The 24664-nt window shown below is 31.9% G+C and overlaps 1 protein-coding gene across 1 annotated transcript; it reads right to left on the reverse strand.

Annotated features, from left to right (window-relative positions):
• Nucleotides 1-22396: 22396 nt before the first annotated feature.
• Nucleotides 22397-23907, reverse strand: LOC124896121. Its single transcript, XM_047407538.1, has 3 exons — nucleotides 23096-23907; nucleotides 22837-22992; nucleotides 22397-22758 (listed from the first exon to the last, which is right to left on the reverse strand). The coding sequence occupies exons 1-3, from the start codon at nucleotides 23096-23098 to the stop codon at nucleotides 22411-22413; spliced, it is 507 nt and encodes a 168-aa protein (XP_047263494.1). The 5' UTR covers nucleotides 23099-23907; the 3' UTR covers nucleotides 22397-22410.
• Nucleotides 23908-24664: the final 757 nt, after the last annotated feature.

Consider the following 24664-nt stretch of genomic DNA (forward strand, 5'->3'; position numbering starts at 1 on the left):
ATATAACCCGTAGAATTACGTATTGTAGGGTGTACCATCTAACTTAGAAAAATAACAAAGAGTGAGTCATTGTTTCAAAGGAGTGTTTTGTAGATCACTAAAGTATGTCCATGTATTTTTACTTACGTATTATGGTCATTATTTTTATGAAATGCTCTCATCTATTTTGTATTAAAAGCATGCTATTTTGAGTTGTTTTTCATACCAGTGCGTTTTTATTGACCCCTTATATTTCAAGGTCTGAGGCTCAGTCCAGGGGTCCCGCCAAATTGTAGAATCTTTAGACCGAAGTGAGTAGTTGGTGAGCCTTCTTTATTTCAGAAGGCCTGTTGCTAGAGTATTGTTTTGCATTTTAGTTTTGGGTCCGACTGGGGGCCTTATCCCAGTTATAGACAAGTTATTATATTCTGATGTATTAGAGATTTCACAAATTGAGATGGATATTGTCTAGATGTCTATTGATTTCATTCCGTATTGTAAAATTGAACTCAAAGTATTACCATGATTTCGTCTGTTTATTTTTTCGCATTTCTCTTTATTGTATGTGAATGGTGTTTGTGATTGCCAGATAGAAAAGAGGCGCTCGGACGTCCACGGTTTGGGATGTCCATCACGGCCAGAGCTTCGGTTCGGATCGTGACATTTATATTACTGAATTTCTTTATATGTTTGATAGTATTTACCTAGGGAAATGCAGAAGTGGCTTCCTTCATCTGAAGCTCTTGTAGTCCTTACTTGTGGTAAATACAAGTGGGAAGTATTTTACGATGGACCAAAATTTTATCACAAATTTAACAGTACTGATTGAAAAAAATTTATGATTGATAAAAATTTAAAGGAAGGGGATGCACTCGTGTCTTAACTTTCAAAGTGCAGCGCCAACAAAACTGATTTAAGGGTTATGTTCTCAGGAATGATCTTCCAGCTGAATTTATTATTAAAGATGAAGATAAAGAGGGTGCAAGAAGTGACAATCCAATACTACTTGGTTAAATAGTTTTCTAATTTTTAGAAGTTGTTGATCAATAAGTTTTATTTTTTGCAAAATACACCTACAGTTTTATTAAGTTTATTTAGTGAGTTTTATTTTCTATAAAATGCATCCAGTTGTATTCACTTATGTTAGTTGGATTCAATTACTGTTTATTTAAAAGAATTGACTTTCTATTTGTTTTGTGTATTTTTTGTATGGTGATTGTGGTTATCTTTTGATTGTATCTTAATTAAGTATTAACTCTTCTATATCATTTAAAGTTAAAGAATAATTGTGAGTATCTTGACAATTACAAATTTGTTAACATACTAATATAAAAAATATGTATTTATTGTATTTGACATCTTGAAGTTTCATCTTCTTATAAAGTTAAACGTAGCTTTTAAAAAAAAATTGTTTTTAAAAATTGTAGAATCATAATTTGAATCAAATGAAATAAAACTCAAGGAAAATGAGGAGAGAAAAAAGAATTATTAGAGGCCGAATAAAAAGATGAATTAATTTTTTTCTTGAATAAAAACACATTAAATAGTAAAGAATAATAGACTTTCTTAACTTGAATGCAGAATGAATAAAAATTCAACCATATTTGATATATTTGATTATTCGATCATTAGGCCCTGCATTCTTGAATTATTAAAATTTCTCCTACAAATATTAAATAATTCTATCAGAATCCCCCAAAGTGTATGAAGTGAAGACATTCTTCATATGTTGAAGTTAGCCTGCTTTTCTCAATCTCAAAAAATAATTTTTTTCATCTTGTAACGACCCGGAACTATCCCTAGTCGTCACACGGTGTTTACGACCCCACCACAAGCTAGCCCGTGAATGATATCTGTTGTGAGCACTGAATAATAATACTGAAATAAATGCGGAATAATAGGTTGAGATGCCATAAGGTTCAAAGCATCTAAAATACTGATAAAATATAACATTTGAGATAATATCTGTAAAATTGAATACTGACTGAAACAAATCTGAAAAGCCTCTAACTGAAACTGTCTAAAAGTGGAGTTGATGGGACAATCCTCCAACTAACTCCATATACTAAAATGCTGAGTCTACTGAGACAATGAAATAAAAGAATGTCCTCGAATGATAAGGACTCACTGCTAAATATACTGTTACTGGCTGAATCTAAATCTACTATGCATGGTCGGGTACTTGAGCGTCCGAACCTATGATATGAAACATCATAGCACAGGAAAGTATGTGTTAGTATGTAGGAATGTACTAGTATGCTAGATGAGGTAAGACTGAATGTAAGGGCTCATATGCATGAATAGTAACTGACTAATGAAATAGAGTAACTGAATATAAGTGTACATGGAAAATCTGCAACTACTGTGAATACTAAGTATGCAATACTGCGCATATACATGAATACTGTAACTGATCTTTTCCGAAGCTAAGTACTGAGTTCTGATAATCTAAGATTACTGATGCTGATTGACTGTATCTGACAGTCCTGACTCTGTAGAACTGAACTAAGTTCTATTCTGAAGACTGAGATTGAAACTGTGGAAGGTAATTATCTAACCGACATGCCCCAAATAGGATAAGATAACTGAGCTGGGGTCCAATCTGTAACCCCAATTAGAAGGGTGTCAGTACCGTGCCATGGGTAAAGACAACTACCGTGGAGTCACCTAACTAACGGGTGACCCCTGAGATCAGTCCTAAACTAGCAGGTAATCCCTGAGTATGTCAGTCCTATCTAACAGGTAACATCTCATAACCTACGTTGGCTACGTAGTTCTGAAACTCAGGGATTGCTTCTAGGGACCCAGTCCTAACTAACGGGTATGCCCCCATCCCTAGACTCCCTCGGTGCTGAATCCTACTCCCAACTAAAAGATACTGAACTGAGTATACTGAACTGGACTGGACTAATACTAATATTACTGAGTTTTTCTAAGTTCTGTAACTGACTGAGTTCTATTGGGTTTTGTAACGGACTGAGAAAACTACTGATCGTGACATGACTGATACTATTCTTTAACTGACATTGGAGCTAGATAAACAGCTAAATTATCGGGTATTAAATATCCCAGGACTCGATAACATGAAAAGTAAAGTAAGGCATAACTTTGAATAACATATAATGTTCACTTGGTCAAAATTCATTCATAGAGACGTTTAATCAAATACTTGTAACGCATTAACTTGTACATAAATGGAGAACACACGTTAGCATGCTATAATGGCATTGTTTAATTCTCATAGATAATTTATCAAACACATGAAAAGCATAATTGGTACATTAAATCATAAACACTTAGGGTTGACATAATTACAACAATCAACTTGCTCATTGAAGGGCTTATCATGAATATCATGTATTCAACACATATTAGGATCAATTCTTGAAATTTGTAATCTAGATCATGGATTAAAATTAAAATAACTTCATAGGCACCTTAATCACTTTGTAAATTCAAGAGTTTATCAAGATAATCAAATATTCTTCGCACTTGCTATTCAATTTCAGGAAAAACATGCACTTAAATCATGGATTAAGACCCAACTAATACAATGAACATGAATTCAATCTAATTCAAACATGGAAATCATAAATACATAATCTTTGTACTTCAAAAAAGGATTCTTGAACTTCATGGGTGGAAGGGATCCATGAATAAACATCTAACTGTCACACCCCCTTTTCGTCCAAAGGGATCGAAGTCGAAGAGTTTTTCCAGTTAAATATTTTTCCAGTTAAAGTGACGGTATTGAATAGAGATTATTTTTATCATTTTCAGAGTCGCCACTTAAAATTGAGTTACGGTGTTTCAAGTCACCTTTTTGAATCCCTAATCAAAAGGAAATGACTCTTTCTATTGGTTTGCGAAAACAGAAGACCAGGTAAGGAATTCAGCTGACCGAGGGGAAGGTGTGAGGCACCCCCTGAGTCCCGTTGTTCTAGCACGATCGCTTTTATTGACTTATCTTAACTTAAACTATTTTGACAGATTATGTTAGTAGGCCTTAGTTCGCTCATTTTTAATTATATCGAAAATGTTTGTCTACATTTTCGATATAATTAGGCGCCCGCTAAGTCAAATGCATATGATGCAAATAAAGCGGCACCTAATAGGGATAACCAGATTTTGAGTTTTCAGTTCTTCTAAGTTTAAGCCTAATAGGGATAGGTGTCTAGACAGGCTTACCAGAGCGGACACTCGAGCCGGGGAAGGACAACTTGGTCGGTAGCAGGCCAACACCGCCTTCGTTGCCGATCCGAACCCCGCCTAACATGTGTGACTATAATCCTTCACCAAGTGCCTTGACACTCCGGCTATCTCAAAAAGAAAGTTAGGATGCATACGCTGCATTCCTTCTATCCTATTTCAGAGACTCAGAGGGGTGTGCGAGAGAAGACAGTATATAATGCAGTTCAATCAATATCAAAGCGGTAAATAAGAGACAAGTAGAACATAAGGCCAACAAACACAATATCAACAATAATTAAAGCAAGTATAAGTCAATATAAAAAGCTCGAATTCTTATTAGTCCCTAGCAGAGTCGCCAGAGATGTCACACCCCTTTTTCGCCCGAAAGGATCGAAGTCGAAGGGTTTTTCAATTAAAGTGACAGTATTGAATAGGGATTATTTTTATCATTTTCAGAGTCACCACTTGGAATTGAGTTACGGTGTTTCAAGTCACCTTTTTGAATCCCTAATCAAAAGGAAATGACTCTTTTTATTGGTTTGCGAAAACAGAAGATCGGGTAAGGAATTCTGTTGACCGAGGGGAAGGTGTGAGGCACCCCTCGAGTGCCGTGGTTCTAGCGCGGTCGTTTTTATTAACTTATGTTAACTTAAACTATTTTGACAAATTATGTTAGTAGGCCTTAGTTCGCTCATTTTTAATTATATCGAAAATGTTTGTCTACACCTCGTATATTAAACAAATAGGTGAAAAATTTATTGTAGAAAAATATTTGCCAAGGTGCATTATTGTATCCTTGAATTTTAAAAATGTCTAATAAAGATGCGTACACCGCATTCATAATTAAGACGAATATTAAAAATATCGAATAATTTGTCTTGCGTAAAACAAAACTTGCTTACTCAACGTCTAATTTTAAAAGTAAGTTTGAATAAAATTCATTTAAGACAATTATATAATTTAACAAAAATAATTATTAAAATTTATTAATAATGATGAATAAATAAAATAAAATAAAATAATTATATATAAAAATGCATATATAAGGATGACATCACACAAAGGCTAACCCTTCTTTATAAATACATATGTAATCATATTTTTAAAACTCTTAGCATATAATATATTAATAAATATACACTTAAACTTTAATGTTTACTGTATTTATTAAGGAAAACGGAACCTCTAATAGCTAGCAGAAAATATTCCTATACAACTACATATATTATACCCATATTCATTTTTTTTATCAAAATTTTCTTTCAAAATAAGGTTCTAAATGGTGGCGACGAAAATAGATCAAGTAACAATGGCCGTTCAACGAAACCTGTCCGTCAGTGATTAGTTCTAACGAGGCACGGCTGTAGTAAGGGTGAGAGGCACCGGCAGCAGATTTGACGGGATCTCCGATGATGGTTATTCTAGCCAGATCTGGCCTTCTCATGGCGCGAAAGTGGCGGGAGAAAGGAGAAAAGAGGCGACGTGGTGGCGGGGGTTATGGTCGACGGGGAAGGGAGAAGGAGATGATGATAGCGCCGATTTGGTCGATTGGTTTCGGAAAATCAGTGTACGCGTGTGCGTGTTCCGGTGGATATGTGCAGTATTATGAATGTACAGTTTAAAAGGTAGATTTCATGAATATGTGATTGTGTGATTTGTGTAAAATATATATATAAATATCTTGCATCTACTGTTCTGGGAATAAAATTATATGATCATATATATGTGCCGGCAAGATATCATGCATAAAAATCATTATCGTTACATATGTTTACACACACAAAATATTTTGAATATTTCATCCATATTTCCACAATTTAAGTGATAACATAATAATACATAATTGAATATGAACTTGTAATGAATCAAGTCATTACCGAAACTCGAACGGAAACTCGAAATTTAATTTTTATGCTTTTCTCTTTTGCCTGATGTTTTTCTCCATGTGATTTTGAATATTTCACTCACTTTTTACTGACTGGTTTTATGCAGTATCTGTGTAACACCCGTATTCAAGTGCATGTATTGGCGTATTCAAGTACGTGTATTGGTCTTATTTATATGGAATTAATTTTTTATTTTATTTATACCGGAATTTGCCCGTCGATGGTTCCATGCGAAGGTTATTGAATAAGCTTTCCAACGATATAAAGATTTCCAAAAACAGATAGGTTTCGGATATAATCGACCACGTTTGAAACTATAAAACGGTGGCCGGAATATTTGGGAATAGTAAATGTGCAGGAAAATTTCCTGCACACAAACTACTGAGGCCAGCCGATTTTTTGGGTCAACTTCGAACGATCATAACTCCCTTAATATAATGAACTGGGAGAGCTACAACCTATGAAAAGAAATATCTTTGAGTCTTCTTTCCAATGCAATTAGTTTCATCCATATCCAACGTCTGAGTAAGGAGTTATACTTGTTTTACTTCAGCCTATCAAAACAGATTTTTAGGGTCAACTTCAAACGACCATAACTCTTTGTACATGACGAACTGGGTGGCCTACTTTATATGAAATGAAAGCCCTTTGAATTATCCTTCCAACGATATCAATTTCACCCAAATCCAATATCGGAGCAAAGAGTTATGGTCGATCTACTTTACCTTATCAAAACAGTCCACCAAATGACAGATTTGACATTATTTAAATTTTAAAGGCATTTTGGTCATTTCCTATTATATTATGGACGGGAATATGTGTATATATACATGTATATGAGTTCAAAAACTCATTTTCATCATCAATCATTGAGAAAGCACAAACCCTAGCCAAATTTGACATTTAAATTACTTTTGATTCAACCGTAAAAATTCCAAAGTAATCCGATAACTGCGTTTGTCATCTCGAGAGTTTCGAATGACACCTATTATTTGTGTAAACAGGATTGCATAATGAAGAGGTGAATTCTAAGGTATGAATATTGTTTGCCTTTGTTCTTTTCCATATGTATATGTGTGATAGAGGATTATATATATTGGATGTTATTGAAAGGTGATGGAAATAGGGTATATGTTCATTGTAGATAAGTAATCCGAAAAGATGGGAAGTCCATTTGGGACTAGTATTGAAGGTTGACAGTCAGGTATGTAAAGCATACTCTATACCATATCTTTGGCATGAAAGTGAACAATTGTTCTATTAAGAAAGTTTCCAAAGTTATTCAATAACATGTGATCCCTAATGGTATTGTATGATGTCCTACGTTACCAATGAACTTGTTTCCACCCTACAAGATGTCAAGACATTCCAATACTTACTTGTTTTCCAAATTTTACATGTTTATTGCACTAATGAATGTCAGAAGATATCCGGTTACTCAAACAAGATCCATGTGTTATTAATAACTCCAAAACGTTTCATTGATATACCAATAAGTTCCTACTTTATTGTTATGGTATTGATGACTCCAAAACACTTCATTGATGTGCCAATGAGTTCTTACTTCATTGTTATTGCATTGATGGTCTATTTATATGTCTCTTATTGATGTATCATTGTTTCAAAGTATTAAAAATGCGGTGGCAACCGAAATAACAATCTCAAAGATTAATTGAACTAAGTGATGGAAGTTCTCTTTTATTGGGTGGTATCCCAGGAGCATAAGTCTATCATGGGTCGATCCCTATTTATGTGTTTATGAGTGGTATCCCAGGGGCATAAGCCTATCATGGGTCGATCCCAGTTGATATGTACTAGAGGCAGCCTAATGGTCACAGTACAATACAGTAATGATTACAAAGATAATAAGAACGAAGGTAATGTGATTGAATAAATACAATGTACAGGTTGTCACAAGTTCTAGTAAGTGTGGTCCACTCCTATTACGATTTATTCATTTATTTCTGATTTCTATTGAGCTCCTATATCATATGTGATTATCTACAGCTTTACATACTCAGTACATATTTCGTACTGACGTCCCCCACGGGGGACCTGCATTTCATGCTGCAGGCACAGGTACCTCAGCTCATACACCGCACAAATAGGAGCCAAGATATCCAGCTGCTTTTGGTGAGCTCCAGTTTGCTTCGAGGCTTTCCGTGTCATATCCAGTCACTTTTGGTATTGTATAGAAGTTAGTTATATGGCGGGGTGTGTCCCGACCCTAGTTAAACTCTGTGTATTGTCTAGAGGCTTTGTAGACCTAATGTACAGTTAAGGTGGTGTTTTGTTAATAGACGTGATGGTTCCAACGTTAATAGACGTGATGGTTCCAACGGTCAAGTATTGTATATACATATATATGTGTGCTCGAGCTTAGACAGGTGATTATTTTCTTTTATATCCGACATGATACTGTCTGAATTTTGGGTTGTCGTAGAGGTATGCATGGGAAGTATAAGGTTATGAGCTGGTTCTCCCGGGTCTCATCGATTACGGGTGCCAGTCCGCCCCAATAGGATTTGACGCGTGACAATCTGGTAGTAATGATAATATGTTGTCTCAGTATGTGGTTCTGATAATGAATGTACGTAGTCTCTCTGGGTCCTTTGACTGGTTGAGAAGTCCTTAAATATGGAGACTTTTATGGGGAACCGTTACTTTCTGGGGGAGTAATTTTTAACAGATAAGGGGAAAAAGGAATATTTAAAATTCAAATTTTATATATATATATATATATATATATATATATAAGAATACTAATAAATAAAGATAATGATAATAAATAAATAAATAATAATATAAATATAATAATATTTAATTAATTTTATATTTATAAAAAATATAATAAAATTACAAATATCCAAAAATTAAAATAGTATTAAAACTACTAATTTATTTATTAAAATTTAGAGAAGGAAAAAATATATATATATTTTTAAATTTTTATATTATTTTTAAAATTAGAATAAAATAAAATAAATTAAAATTTCTCAAAATTAACTTTATTTAATTATTTATTTTTAAACTAAAAATTTATTAAAATAAAAATAAGAATCAAAATAATATATGATCAAGTATATAAATATAAAATATTTAATATCGATAAACAAGTTAAAATTTTGGGAGGATCAAAAATCACATGTCTACTCTAACATAACTTAATTTGTGAGTTTCTTGGAGTTCTTGGAGAGATTCTTGGAATTGACCTTAATTTCTTGAACTAGGATTTTTGCCTCTTGAGAGAGAATGATTTTGTTCTTGAGAGAAAGTGAGGAAAAGTGACATAATAGAATATTTAGGGCATAATTTCATATTTAAAGGCTAATCTGGGTCATAAAAAAAGACCTTATTGCCCCTAAAAAAACTTTAATTTTCGTCACTGAAAACCTGATTTGGGCACCTGGCACGACGCAGCGCTATCGCGTCGTGTCACTAGAAACTGACGATTAGGAACTGGGCTGATGGCGCGACGCGACGCCATCGCGGTGCTAGGTTGCGAATTTTTCCTTTGGCGCGACACACCATGATCGCGGAGTCACACTGGAAAGTGACAATTGGGAAAAAGGATAGTGACGCAATGCGGTGGTATCGCGTTGTCTCACTGAAAAATGACGAATGTCATTTGGACTGCCTCCGCGACGCGTTAAAGTATCAGGTGGTACACTGTCTCACTAAAATGACTTTAACTATTCGCCCGGGTGTCGGATTTGGACGAATTTGGTATTGATGGAAATCTTATTCAATTTCCCACACAATGAAAAGTCAAAATCTTGAAAATTCCACATGTATAAAAGTGTATTCATCTTTAAAGTAAGTCTTTGACATTTTTTAGACGAATTTAAGATAGGTAAAAGTACGGGGTATTACAATTCTAATCTTGACATGTTTTTCATCCTTTCTCATATAAAATATCAAAAATTAACTTCTCTTCCTCCTATTATTATTATCATTATTATTATTATCAAGAGAAATTGTATAAAATAGAAAGTGAAATTTGAATTTTAGTAAATTTAATTGTGTTTTTTTGAGAAGAAAATTTTCTGCCAAACTAGTTGAGATTTTAAGTGTTGCAATTTTCAATGCCCATTTTATCTGGGTTTTTCTCCTGCATTATTGTGAATTTTTAATAATGCTAAAACATATATTTAGCGAGTAATTTATTACCCGATTCTTAATGTTATAACAAAATTTTAAATTTGTGCCAATTAAATCATTAACAAAAAGGTTTTTTGGAACCATCAATTCAACCAATGAATTAAAATAAAAATATATGTATATATATTTTTAAAAACAGCAAGAATTAAATCAATGAAAATTCGATTGGATATGTTGACTCCAATATTTAAAAGACAAAATTAATTAATTGGGTTTTCTTTTTAAAAATCAATTGAAATTGAACCATGAACACCTCAAATTTGAAGTAAATTACAGATTTTACTTCATAAATTTTTTCTGCTATGTAACTCCTATTTGGTAATAAAATCAGTTTATTTAAACCCACCCCAGCCCACCCACCCAAAAAAAAAAAGAGATAAAAGAGTAATATTTAATGATACCAACAAATAACCTTCATGAGACTATGAAACCTTCTCGTGCAAGAGAGTTTGAGTCCACTAAGGTAGAACCGAATCCATCTATAGCAAAGGAGAAAACCCTGACATAACAAAGACCATCAAACATTCGATGGAAAACTAATAATGGAAAAAGGGAAAAATACATGAAGTAACATACGTAAGTAATAAATTGCAAAAAATAATAACATTTTTATAAAATTACATTTTATAACATTTATAGCATTATTTTATTGTGGTCCCCTACTTTTTACCTTAACTGACAATTATTCCCTTTTCACGCCATAAGTTTTCTCTTTCCTAATTTTGAAAGATTTTTTGCCATTTTTTTCGCCCTCAACAAAATCTTTCCGCTCCAATTTTAGTTCCCTTAGCACGATTTTAGCACCATCAACAAATATTATCTTTATCTATTTCAGGTAACTCTAAATTTAACTATTGCATGTTAGAATTTTTTTTTGTGCAAAATTCAGAAATAGCATACTCTATTATATCTCAAAATCAGATTTTAAGATTTTTTATTTTATTGGCTGAACAAACACCAAAATCATGAACAAATAATGGTATACGAAATTTGAATTTGATGTTTGATTGTGGACCATCTATTAGTCTTGGGTTAACTCAAGAAGATGTAGTTAAAGTTGTTTTAAATTCTTTACTGTTGAAGAAATTTGAGAAATCAAAGGAGATTAGGTCGAAGTTTCGAAAAGATCCACTGAAGATGACGGAGATTTTGAAGAAAAAAAAAACATTGAAGAAAACGCCTTCTCCAAAGGAAAAAAAAATTAAAAAAATTCATAAGAAACGAAAAGCTAAAGAAATTGAAGGTTTGAATAAGGTTGATGAGGATGTTCAGATCTCTTTTGCAAATGATTCTGAAGAAGAAATTGAGGAAGAGTTATTTTTTTGTTGTAAATGTATTTTTTGAGTAAAATGTACTTTACTCTAAGTAAAGATGTTTCTAAAGTTGTAAGTTATATGTATTTTTTTGAATTAATTAATATGTATTTTATATTATGATGATATTTAGGGATTGTAGAAAACTGATTTGTGAAGATGATAGTATAATTGTGAAAATATGTTCTTGTATTAACTACTCGTGAAGAGTATATTGGCTATATGTATTTTTAGCATAATTGTTTTGTATTTTTTAGTGTTGGTTGCAGTTTTGATATGGTCAAAATACATATGCATGTTAATTTTACTTGAACTACCAGAATAGTCTATTGGATATATGTATTTTTAGTACATATGATATGTATTTTTCAATGTTGGTTGCAGTTTTGATATGATCAAAATACATATGTATCTTAATTTTAGCTTAACTATCAGAATAGTCTATTGGCTATATGTATTTTTAATATATTTGATATGTATTTTTAAGTGTTTTTTGCAGTTTTGATATGATAAAAATATATATATGCATGTTACTTTTAGTTTAACTACCACAACAGTCTATTGGCTATATGTATTTTTAGTATATTTGATATGTATTTTTCAGTGTTGGTTGCAGTTTTGATATGATCAAAATACATATGCCTGTTATATGTTTTTGGTTTTTTTTGTCTGCTTGATTTTTTAGCTGCATGTTATATGTTTTTTTGCGACAATAACATTTTTGGTTATTTACTTTGTATAGGTGATGCGGGATGAAATATTCATTATCAGAAAACTTCCAAGATTTGCACCACACATGTGTTCGTACAGTGACAAAGATATTTATGGAAGCATACACAATTTTAAATAAGGAACAGTTTAAAAACTTTTGCGACAATAACATTTTTGGTTATTTTATGAAGATGAAGCAATGTGCAGTGCAAACACAGTTGTGCAGATGCATTATGACACTTAAGGTGAAGGGTAGTTCTTCTTCTGGGATTATGATATGTGCTAATGGCACCTTTCTTACTTTTACTTTCAGAAAATTTGCTATCATAACTGGATTGAATTGTGTGTCTAATAGGTATGACTTTATTTTTGATGAAGGTGTACCAAATAGGTGGTTGAGAAGTATTTCAATGGGGCAGAAATTATACAGAAAAGGCAATTATTTCTAGCATTCACGGAGAAAGTATGGGGGGAGAACAATGATGAAAATGCTGAGAAATTTGCAATTCTGTATTTTCTGCATTCATTTGTTTTATCTAATGTTGAAATTGTGATTATACCCCGTCTTTATTTCGATTTGGTTGATAGTGAAAGATATAAGGATTTTTCATGGGGTTCTGTATCTTTTGAAGATCTGGCCAGAAGTTTGAATAATCGGTTAAAAGCTGGTGGTCAATTTTATTTGATTCAGGAAATGCTACTGGCTATTCAGGTGTGGATTTATAAGTGTTGTTCAAATGTTTCGCCAAAGATTGCATCGAAGGTTGATAATCGGATTCCCCGATTATTAAATTGGAAGACGATTGCACCTCGTCCATGTTTTGAGTTTTTGATGAATGCTATGTTCAAGGACAATGGCAAAGTTTATTGTGAATAAATATTTTATGTATTGATATGTATTGTATAGTCTACATTTATGGAGTTCTACCTTTTACTGTGACAATTAGTTAAAAAATATATATGTAGTGGTCATATTATGCTTACAAATACATATGCAGTATAAGCCTAAAAATACATATGAAGTGTTAAAATCAAACATTACAAAAATACAACTGGAACATACCTAATATGTATGTATTTAAATACATATATTTAAATATTTGAACAATTAGGAACCATATACTTGTTTGGTTAATCCAAGTTACCACCTTTAACCTAAAATATATATACTATGTCAAAAATACATATGAACTGCAGCTTGAAAATACATGTACAATGTTTACAAATAAAGGAAGACAATTCTTGTCTTCTATCTGCTTTTTCTGCAAAATAAACACCTTTAATCCCATATCATTATGTATTTCCATCTGTCCTGCATTAGCAGTGATTTGATATTTAACTAGAATACGTTTGCTGGCTAAATCCACACTGAAGTGAGATGTGAAAACATCGTGCAGCTCAACGAATATTGCTAATGTGCTCAACAGTATAGCATCAGTGACATATTCATCGTAGTTTTTTTCATATGTCTATCGACCAGAGTGCTTCACAAGGACTGGTATGCTTCCCGTTTCTACTTGGTTTAACCAAAAAATAAACAAATATACATATTTGTCAGATGTCATTTATTTTAAAACACACTTTATAGCTTTAAGTGCAAACAAAGCTACACAACCAACATCTCCAATTAAAAAATACATTTAAACAACATTTTTTAAAAGTAAAATACAAACACAACAAAAGTTTTCAACAAAAGTTTTCACATATACAGTTATACTCTTAAATTCTGATAAGCTAAACAAAAATACATATGCAGTGTTAACATTAATCATATCAAAAAATACATCTGGAGCATACCAAATTTATAATTTGATATTTGTTATAAATATTTGTTTGATGTCAGTTGTTGTAACACACACTTTTCAGCTTTAAGTGCAAACAAAGTTACACAGCCAACATCTCCATTTAAAAAATACATTTAAACAACATTTGTTTAACGTAAAATACGAACACAGCAAAAGTCTTCAACCAAATAAAGAAACTATTGAATCGAACGGAAGTAAAACAAGTATAAAATATCTTTTCACATATACAGCTATACTCTGACATTACGACAAGCAAAACAAAAATACATATGCAGTGTTAACAGTAACCATATCAAAAATACATATGCAGTGTTAACAGTAACCATATCAAAAATACATATGCAGTGTTAACACTAAACATATCAAAAATACATCTGGAGCATACCTGAAACAATTTTATGCTGAAACTTGCAATAGATAGTTGAATCCCCAATTTTTTGTTTCTATATATTGAATTTTACTACTACATTGCTTCTAACTCGAATTTCGTTTACAATTTTTTCAAAAATAAATTAACGAAGACAACAAAAAATTAGATAGGCGCATCAGTAATTGTTAGAAAAAAAATTGAAACTAAAAAAATTAATGATTATGTACCTTAAACAACAGTACTGGTTGAATTTGCAACTGATAGTTGAATTCGAACAAATTGAACTGAAGAATCTACAATTGAATTTGATTCAAACATATTAATTCTTTATTTTGAAACTGTTGTTGAATTCGAAGTAATTTCAGTACAATTTGATTCAGCAACAGCAATAGTTGAATTTCAAAAACAGGGTTGGATAACAACAAATTGCTAAGAAAAGATGAAGCAGATTTTGATTTTTCTATTTTGTTTTCGGATGAAATCGTTAATGGGAAAAAACTGAAATTTGAATTTTGTAAACGTGATGTTAAGATATAATGGAAATCACGTTTTTTAAGAGTGTTAAATGGAAAAGGAATCTATAAATTTAATTGATTGATAATTATACCATAAATAGCTCAACTAATTACAGTTAATTAAGGGCAACAAATTTGTTGTATATGTATTTTTACAGCAACATTTTTTGAAAATACAAATTTTAAGTTGCTATAAAATATAATTATAAATTGTTGCTACAAAATTAATAATTAGGCTCTTAAGTATGCTATTTCTGAATTTTACCCATGGAAAAATGGATAGGGAAATTAAAAGCCTATTTGAATCGGTTTATTTTAGGTTTTTTAAAACTAAAATAACTTTTAAGCATTTTTTTATTGTTTGGGTAAAATTACAAAGTATTTTTAAGACAAAATTATAAAATTAAGTCAAAATTCATTATATTCTTTTGACTTACAAAACATAAGCAAAAAGAACTTAGACGTCCAAACGGGCTATAAGTCATGAGTTTGGTTTGTTTCACGCATAAACATTGTCAATGTCTATGCAAGATAGTTTGGTGAGTTTTCTTACCTTTATTAATTCAATTGGAAATATAATACGTTTTTCATCCTAATCTATGTGATTTGGGGAGAAAAGTCAAGCTCTCTGGATAAAATAACTATTCCTAAATATTCTTTTAATATCATTATGTAATGACATTCTAAAAGAATGAATGATTTGTGTCCAGAATAAACTCGAAGATCTATTAGTTAGTTAAACGTAATTCGTTTTGAAATGTAGTAGTAATAACTTTTGTTCTTAGCTTTTTGCTATTTTTGGAATAGCTTCTATTATTAGAATTTAGAAACAAAAAGCAATATTACTATAAGGGATCGTTTAGTTCAAAACTAAGTTACCCTAGAGTTATAATCAGGATATAATCAATCCTGTGATGTGGTATTTAATTATCCCGGTTTTAGGTAATTCCTCAACTAAATATAGGAAGATTTAGTCCCAAATTTTATACCGGACTAACCCACTTAGTCCGTTCGACTGGCCCATACGGGTTATTCAAACTGCTAACTATATATTTCTATGGACTGCTCAGGTTGAAAAAAGGCAAAAATTCAAGTATAGTCTCATTAGAGTATCCGTAACTAACTTCCTAGTTTAAATTTCATATTTATAATTCATAGACAAAATAAATGACAGTTTTATGTACATATATACAAAAAAGAAGGAAAAGTCCATAACAACAAAAAGAGATAAAAAAATAATTTTAATGTAATAAATGTCTTTAATCTTCTCCAACTTTTTATTTATTTCTCTGATATAACAGATCAATAAATATGAATTTATGCATTAATTACTCCCTCAAAAGTTGATAATTTTTTTTAAAAAAAAAATTGTGATCTACAGGAGAAAGTTGGTAATTCATGCATACAAAATTCTGGTAAATACGATTTACGCAAATTATTTTTTTACTTGAATTTATTTATTGAAATCCTTTTTTGAATCTAATACACAATAAAAATTGATTCACTCAGTTTCAACTTAATGAAAATCGATTTTATTATTGGTTTGAATTAGATTTCGAAATTGAATGCATAATATAAACTTCAAACACTTTCAAATTGTCAATTTTGTAATTACTATTATTTTTGCATACAATAACTTCAATTGTAATTTTGTGTTTTAATTTTCGTATTCAATTTTTATTTTCGTAATTTTGAATTTTTTTCATAGAAGTTGTTAAAAGGTTATAATCCTTGTTTGTGTTAGTTTTTTTTTTTTCTTTTCTAAATCCCATTTGTATTTGCAATTTGTGTGATATATTCATTCATTATTCTAATGCATATTTCATAATATACATATTGACAGTCTTTTAATATTTTTTATGTATATCTATCAATAGTATATTTGAATTTCTGTATATCTGTCAACATAAGTGTATAATTGTATTTGTATATCTGTTTTAAAGGTTACAAAGATTGTTTTTATTATTTGTATATCTATTGTTTGTATATCTCTATATTAGTTTACATAAATTTGATATTTGTATATCTGTTGTTTGTATAATTATATATACATATATGCAAATGATGTATATATATATTCAAAATCAAAACTGTTGTTTATTATTTGTATATCTGTTGTTTGTATATCTGTTTATAGAAATTTGAATGTTGTTTGTAAATGATATTGCAAACGAAATATACATATGTTCAAATCAAAATTATTATTTATTATTTATATATTTGTTGTTTGTATCTCTGTATATACAAATTTGAATGTTGTTTGTAAATGAAATATACATGCAAACGAAATATACATATTTGTATATTTGTTGTTTGTATATCTGTATATACATATATGCAAACGAAATAAACATATACATAGATGTTTATTATTTTTATATCAGTTGTTTGTATATTTTTATATACAAATTTGAATGTTTTACATAATAACAAATTACAATGTATATACATATATGCACTCTAAAACTGTATATATCCGCATATGCATTATTCTTCAAAATGTATTAATTGTATATACATATATGTAAATTGTATATACATACATCAAAAATACAAACTATATATACATATATACACTCTAGCTCTGTATATATATGCATGTATTATTCTACAAAAAAAAAGTATACGTATCTACATATATTGAAACAAAAATGTATATTGACCAACAATTCTGTTTCATGAGAATATATACAAAAAAAACCTCGTAATCATTGTCAACTTCATTGCTCCTCCTTTTAGATTTAGATATCTTAAAATATTTTTTCTTTCCGTCTTGCTAGAAGATGCAAAATCCTTTCCCCTTTATTTTTTTTTTTGATAAATCACCCATAAAAAAAAATGGGAGAGTGACTTACATAATATATAAAAATTTATATTATAAAATAAAAATTCACAAAAATGAAAAAATTATAAAAACGGGGGAGTGCTCCCCATTTTTATTTTTTTTGTAAAATAAATGAACAATGAAGAAATTTAATGATTAACTGACATAATATATAAAAAATTTTAAAAAATCAAATCTAATGTTAATAAATATCCTAAACTGATTTTCTGTGGTAAAAAATCCGCAAAAACAATTTATCACAGAAAAATTGAGGATTATATTTTGTGATATTAGGGTGACTTTGAGAGAAAAATAAGGAGGAAAAAATTGAAGAAGATCTCTTGAATAATCATGTATTATGATATTGAAAATGTTGTCGTTTCTTTAATTTAATATCAAGGATATTAGAGTGATTTTGAGAGAAAATTAAGAAAAAAATAATTGAAGAAGATATCATAAAAAATCATGTGTTTTGATATTCCATTTTCGCCTTTTTTTGAGTCAATAGGATAGAGAGAGAATAGAAAGAAAATACCAAAAATAAATATATGAGAGAGAAAATAGATATATACAAATTTTAATATATTTGTATATAGGGCCCACAAAAAAAACTGGCTTTTAACTACCAAATGATTATGAATTGTAATTTTTTAAAACATTAACCATATCATGTAATTAATATCGTATTTTATCTATAATATGTAAATTTTCCTTGAAAAAACTCAATGGAAACTTAGTTTGAAACAATAGAGGGTTTACAAATAAAGGCGGAGGCAGAATTTCAACTAGGAGGTTTAATATTTAAAAAAACCTAAACGAAGGGTTTTTAATACCTACAATAGGCATATAAAATATAATTTTAATTGTGTATAAATGATATATTTTTCCGTCGAAGCGGAAGTATGGCTCCGCCCCTGGTTACAGATTTTGAAAAAACTCATGTCTAAACAATCAAATAAACATATTCTCGAAAGCTCCATCCAAATACTTGCAGCAAAACAAAAGTAATAGGTGTTTTACTTTCATTTGTCACAGATAGATACAACCTTGATACATATATCATCGACTTAAGCAGATGATATTATGAGGGATAAAAAACACAAGTCAGAAGCATTTTAGTACCTTTTTAGTGGAGAAGCATTAATTACAATTATCTTTTTTGATTTCTTAAAATGGTTATATACGAAGAAATTTTTTTTTTTTTTTTTTTAATATCGAAAAAGTAATATTATTTATCTAATTAAGTATTATGGATGGTCTTTTCATATAATTTGTCTAAGTAAAGGGCAAAATAGGCCCAATAGGTAGATGAGAAGGGCATTTTAGACCCAATAGATAGGTGAGAAGAGCATTTTAGGTTTAATAGGTAGACGAAAAGGGCATTTTAGGCCTAATAAGTAGACGAAGGACATTTTTGCACCATTTAACATAGTTGAAGGGCATTTTAGGCCCTTTTTCCGTTATAACAATAGAAAATATAGGACACTCATAAAATGTGTATATGTATTAATTTGGTTGTATCCATATTTGTTCTCTCTTGTTTTACGATTTCATGCTTCGATGATACAACAGCAATATGCAAAATATGAAACGATTAGCTCTATGAAATAATTTTGTTTTAGAATTATAGAAATGTCATCGCCAAAAGAAAGACAATCCTGAGAGGTTGTACATTTTTAATTTTTTTCTCAGCCTAGTCATGCTGATGAAAAGACTTTATAGATTGTTGGGAGCAGAAGGTTAAACTTTATTTTTTGTGAACTATAAAATTAGTATGCTTGTGCTTTCTTATTCCAAAATTGAAACTGGTTATATGAAAAAATAAATTTCTTTTTTGACATACAGGTTCATGTTTAAGTCATCCATTTTCATGATAGCTTTTATTAGTAGTCTCTTGGGCCTTTATGCCAAAAAGATTTTTTATTCAAATTATTTTGTCAAATACCCACAAGTTTTAAATCCTTTGCCAAATACCCATTTAATTCCACCTCACCACCAACTTTTTCAACTTAACAATTTCAGCCCCAACCTTTATAATAATTCACTTTAACTCAATATTTCCAACTTAATAAATTCACCCACAAGTTTCTAATAATACACTTCAACCCACTCCATCATCCACCACTATATATATAAAAATAATATCTAGGTTTCTGAAAATATTGAAAAAAATTATTCCAAAAGCTAAAAATAGAAAGTGGTTATTTTTTCCACCAAAAAGCTCCGATTCCGGCCACTTTTCCAGCGTTATTTTTCGACGATCAGCTGTAAATTAGTCCACAAACATCATAAGTTTGTCCATTGCATCCATTGTTACCCCATTTGTTTCCTTTCTTCTCAAACATACTTTCCACCATTGTTAAAAAGCTTTAAACCACTCACATTACTCAAAATCACTTTAGAAAGTGCATCACAGCAGCTCAGGCGACTCCAGGTTCATTTCTTTATTCCATAAACCCAACAATCATTGATTACAAGCAATATTTGCAATTTCAAGTATTTGTACGAAAATCTGCGTAGTCATCGACCGTGCATACAACACGACATAGACCATAAGCATAATCTAACATCGACCGAAGCTTAATTCTAGGATGTCTATTGCAGAATTTATTCTGGTTTCTGGTGATTTCATGAGAGAATGGGTGGAGACTTCGAAATGTTGGAAATGGAAATCATTTACCAAGGTGACAATTCCCATTCCTGTTCTCCGCAACAGTTCGTACGACGAATTTGTTGCAAGCGTAATGCAGAGCGGGGATCTAGATTACGCGCCGAGCGACATGGTGATTAGTTATGTAATGCATTCGAGGGAAAATGTGAATCCTACGATCATAAATAGCGATGTACGTGTACTGACGTACATAATGGATGCTGATGCAGATGGCTTTAGGCCAATTTTGAGGATAAATGTGGTTGAGAGGTCCTTTGAAGGACCGCTAATTCATCAGCACCCCCACCGCAGCGGCTGACAGTCGACGATGATTTGATCGACAACGATTTGAATAACTACGAGAATGATGTCGATGATACAATTAATATGGAAGATTATTCTATGCATATGGAAGACTTTTCATCGGACTCGCAAGATGATGAAGAAAATCGTGGAACGGAATCACAAGCAGGACACTCCTTCACTGACGGAATCAATTTTTGTTGTGGTCAAACATTCGCCGATAAAAAAGAGCTGAAAATGCAACTAGACGCAGCAGCGGCGAGGCAGTCTTTTGATTATTATATGAAGAAGAGCTGCACGAAATTGATGAAGACGCAATACTTATCTCGTGGTTGTGGTTGGATGCTGAGGGCAAAAAAATACGACACCTCGGACAGATTTCGCATATACAAGTATGTCGGGATACACACGTGCGGCGTTGAAAACGCCACACGCAGGCACAAAAAAGTCTCATCCGAATTGAGATTTTCTCATGACTTTGTTCAAGCAAGTCGAAGAACAGAGGGATCACTGTAAACTATTGCTACATAACACCCAAATAGAGAGGGATCAACTAAAACAAAAATTAATTTTGGTCGAAGAAAAAAAAATGTCCTAAAAATCATGTTATGTGCTATAATGCTAGTATTCGTTCTTTGAAAAAGTGTAACATGGATGTAGTGATATTGAATAAATAATAATAGTTCTACTTTTGTATAATGTTAAATACTATTTTTGATAGAACCATAGTCGATTAAACAACACGTCAACTTAAATTCGACCAGCAGGATAATGATAGACTATGCAGTATATGGAATATTAAGTATGCATTCTATGATATCAAGCATACAATGTACCAACTATGACCACACCCTGCATATTCAAATTCCATGCCACAAATGAGTTTGATAGAAACAGATTCAGCTCAGAATCATAATAAGTTTCATAAAATAAAAGAATAATTGTCATATCCTACCACCAGATCCTTCATACTTCATATTTGTGAAATAAAAAAAAATTGTCATATCCTAACAACTCATCATTTAACAACAAATTCAATATCTTAGCATTTAAATGTCTCTTTCCCTAAGTTCCTCATCAATACAAGTGTTACTGTTGATTTCATCAACAATATCCATGACCACATCTGTTTGGACAACTTCAACTTCTTTTTTTTCAACAATTGCAGCTGCTTCTTTATTCTCACCTTCTTCTCCTTCTTTTTCAGCATGTGCATCATCTGCTGCTTCTTCAGTTTCCTTTTCTTCCATACCTTATTTTCTTACTTCACCTGCAGCAGCTCTTTCTTCCTCATCTTCAGCAGTTGTTTCTTCCTCAGCTTCTTCTTTTCATTCACCGGCTGCTTCTTGCTCAACGTCTTCTTTGTCAGCTTTGCCAGCTTCTTCTTCAACAGTTTTTTCTTTTTCCGCGCCTCCTTGTTCATCTGCTGCCTCTTCTTCTTCTACTACTGTTGCTGCTACTTTCCACCTTCTTCTTGACTCTTATCTTCTTCACCATCCTTCTTTTCTTCTTCTTTTTCCTCTTCTGCCACAGCAGTGGCCAACTCATCCATTTTGCTCTTTTTTTCTCCTTCTTCATTCCTCTCTGAATCATGCACATGCACTATTTCATAATATTACAAAGTGTTACTGATATTTAAAGCTGAATATTTATTAACAACATTAATTAATGAATGAAGTTACCTCGCTCATGTTGTCGCTCATTATTTTTCTTTTTCTTCATTCTTTTCTCTTTGATAGGCAGCAATATCAACCACCGCCTCCTCGAGCGAAGCCACACGCTTATGAAAATCCCCGGGGGATGAGGTTCCCGCTACATCTTTAGAGGTGCTCGGAGAATGATCATCACCAACGCGTACTCCAACAGGGTTACCACCCAAATCCCCGTTATCATCACTGTCCTTATTTGAAGCGAGGACAGTCACCCCTTCTAACTCTTTCTTCAAGCCATCGAGGACGTTATTCTTCACCTCGTCCGTATATGGCTCAAACATAATCATGTAATCCATCTTCATCTCACAAACAGTAGGAATGATGTACGGGTGCACGTTCTACCAAATATCAATTAACAATTACATAACATTCGATAAAACGGTACTATTATTGCATTATAAAAAATAAGTTCATACCTCGGTAATTGTTCCTTTATACTTGAATGGATCGCCTTCGATTATCTTGTCGCTTTTTGAAGTGTGCCATTTGAGGATGCGGGGGATGGGTAAGGGCTCATCCATTGATTTTCCAGCAAATTCTCCAAGATGAGGAAAGACCTCATAGATCCAAATCTGTCAGCAGTACAGCAGTGAAAAAAATAACTATGAGTCTATGACATAGTATAAATAAAATGATAATCTACGATAAACTCACTAAAGGGTTTATGGTAGATACCATGAATGCTCAGAGAAATTCGAATAGAGCATATGATGCCTTCTACTTCTCATCAAATACTTCCTTCTGCTTCTTCAGGTCACTTTTCTTCTTCAGATAGTCCATGGTAAGTTGAAATGTCTCTTTTCCCCACGGATACTTCTCGAAGAAACTCAAAGAGTTGACCATTCAAATCAGTTTTGGGTCGACAACCTTCGTCGAATCTTTCGCAAGCAACATGGTGTGCAAGAACCACAGTAGACAACACTTGAACTTTTGGTCCTCTGTCAGCTTATTCCCTTTGATCAGGTGTAACAAGTTGGCCGCCGTGATGTTTTTATTTTTTGTCACCATAAAACAAAAATTGTCCCCCTTTGCTAACACCTTCTTCATTTTTTATTCAGTGGGGTATGATGAGCAGTTCAACCCCGTGATCAAACAAAACTCTTTCAAGCCAAAATAGGCAGGCTTGTTGTTAACGCAGAACCACATCTCATGACCCATCTTATCATTCTTAACGCGTAGCAACAGCAAATAATTGACCAACTACCCATTGAACTTGAGATATTCCGGCAGGTTTCTCAGGTGTCCAAAACAGGACCGCTTGAATCTTTTCTTCAATTCTTGGTCGACAAGAATTTGCTTAAATTCTCGATAAGTAGCCATTCTTGATCTGACTGATATCTTTGCCGGAAAAGATCCGATCTCGTCAATTATCGTTCGAAGGTCATACCGCTCCACGAAAATGCAACTTAAAAGATATGGCACAGACAACGAATCATTATCCCCATCATCACTATTACTCCCACTTCCCTCACACTCTTCACTGTCACCACTGACACTCCCTTGGCAACATCTTCACTAGAATCGACGTAGTCGCTTATCTCCTTTAACTCCGAATCTGATTCGGACACCGACTCTTTAATTTATTTTTTTTGACACTTTTTCAACTGTCGCAGCTCTTCTTTTTCTACTACTACCAGCGGTATCGTCTTTCTGTTTAGGAATAATATTTTTTCTACCCATTTTCAACACAGTCTACACCTAAAGAACAAATCTCCCATTTTCAGTTCATAGACCACAAGTCTATCAACAAAAATAACTCAATGATCAAATGAACCCCCTCCCCCGAAAAAAAAATAACAAACACCCCACCATTAAACAGTTCACTACACAAACACATAATAATTGAACCAAAATCGAACATGCAAAATATCAAAACACAACAATTGCTAAAATTCAAACTAGTGCACCTAATCAAACTAATTAGCTATTAATATTTTAATTTTCACTATTTCAGCAATCATGTTTTAAAAGAATTTCATAAGTCTGAAAATTGAAATATATCTAGGGCATTCTCATTTCATAGACCACGGGTCTACAAATAGACCGCGGATCTACGGACAGAAACAAGACGTTGTTCAAATCAAAATGCCAAAATAACTCTTCAAACAACAATTATACCACCATTCAACACTTCGTTGCTAAAAAAAACACGATTAAATCAAAACATCAAATTCGAAAAAATAAATCCTACATCACTACCAATCGACTAGCAAAAAGAAAAACCATTTAAATGGATCTAGATAT

The sequence above is a fragment of the Capsicum annuum genome, chromosome 2, assembly GCF_002878395.1.
Source record: "Capsicum annuum cultivar UCD-10X-F1 chromosome 2, UCD10Xv1.1, whole genome shotgun sequence".
Classification (NCBI taxonomy): Eukaryota; Viridiplantae; Streptophyta; class Magnoliopsida; order Solanales; family Solanaceae; genus Capsicum; species Capsicum annuum.

Bases quoted from the DNA above. Each gene is read 5' to 3' on its own strand.
- LOC124896121 (XM_047407538.1), bottom strand. The intron at 22,759-22,836 runs GTATGAACTTAT...GATATTTGGTAG, and splicing joins ATAAAGGAACAATTACCGAG to AACGTGCACCCGTACATCAT.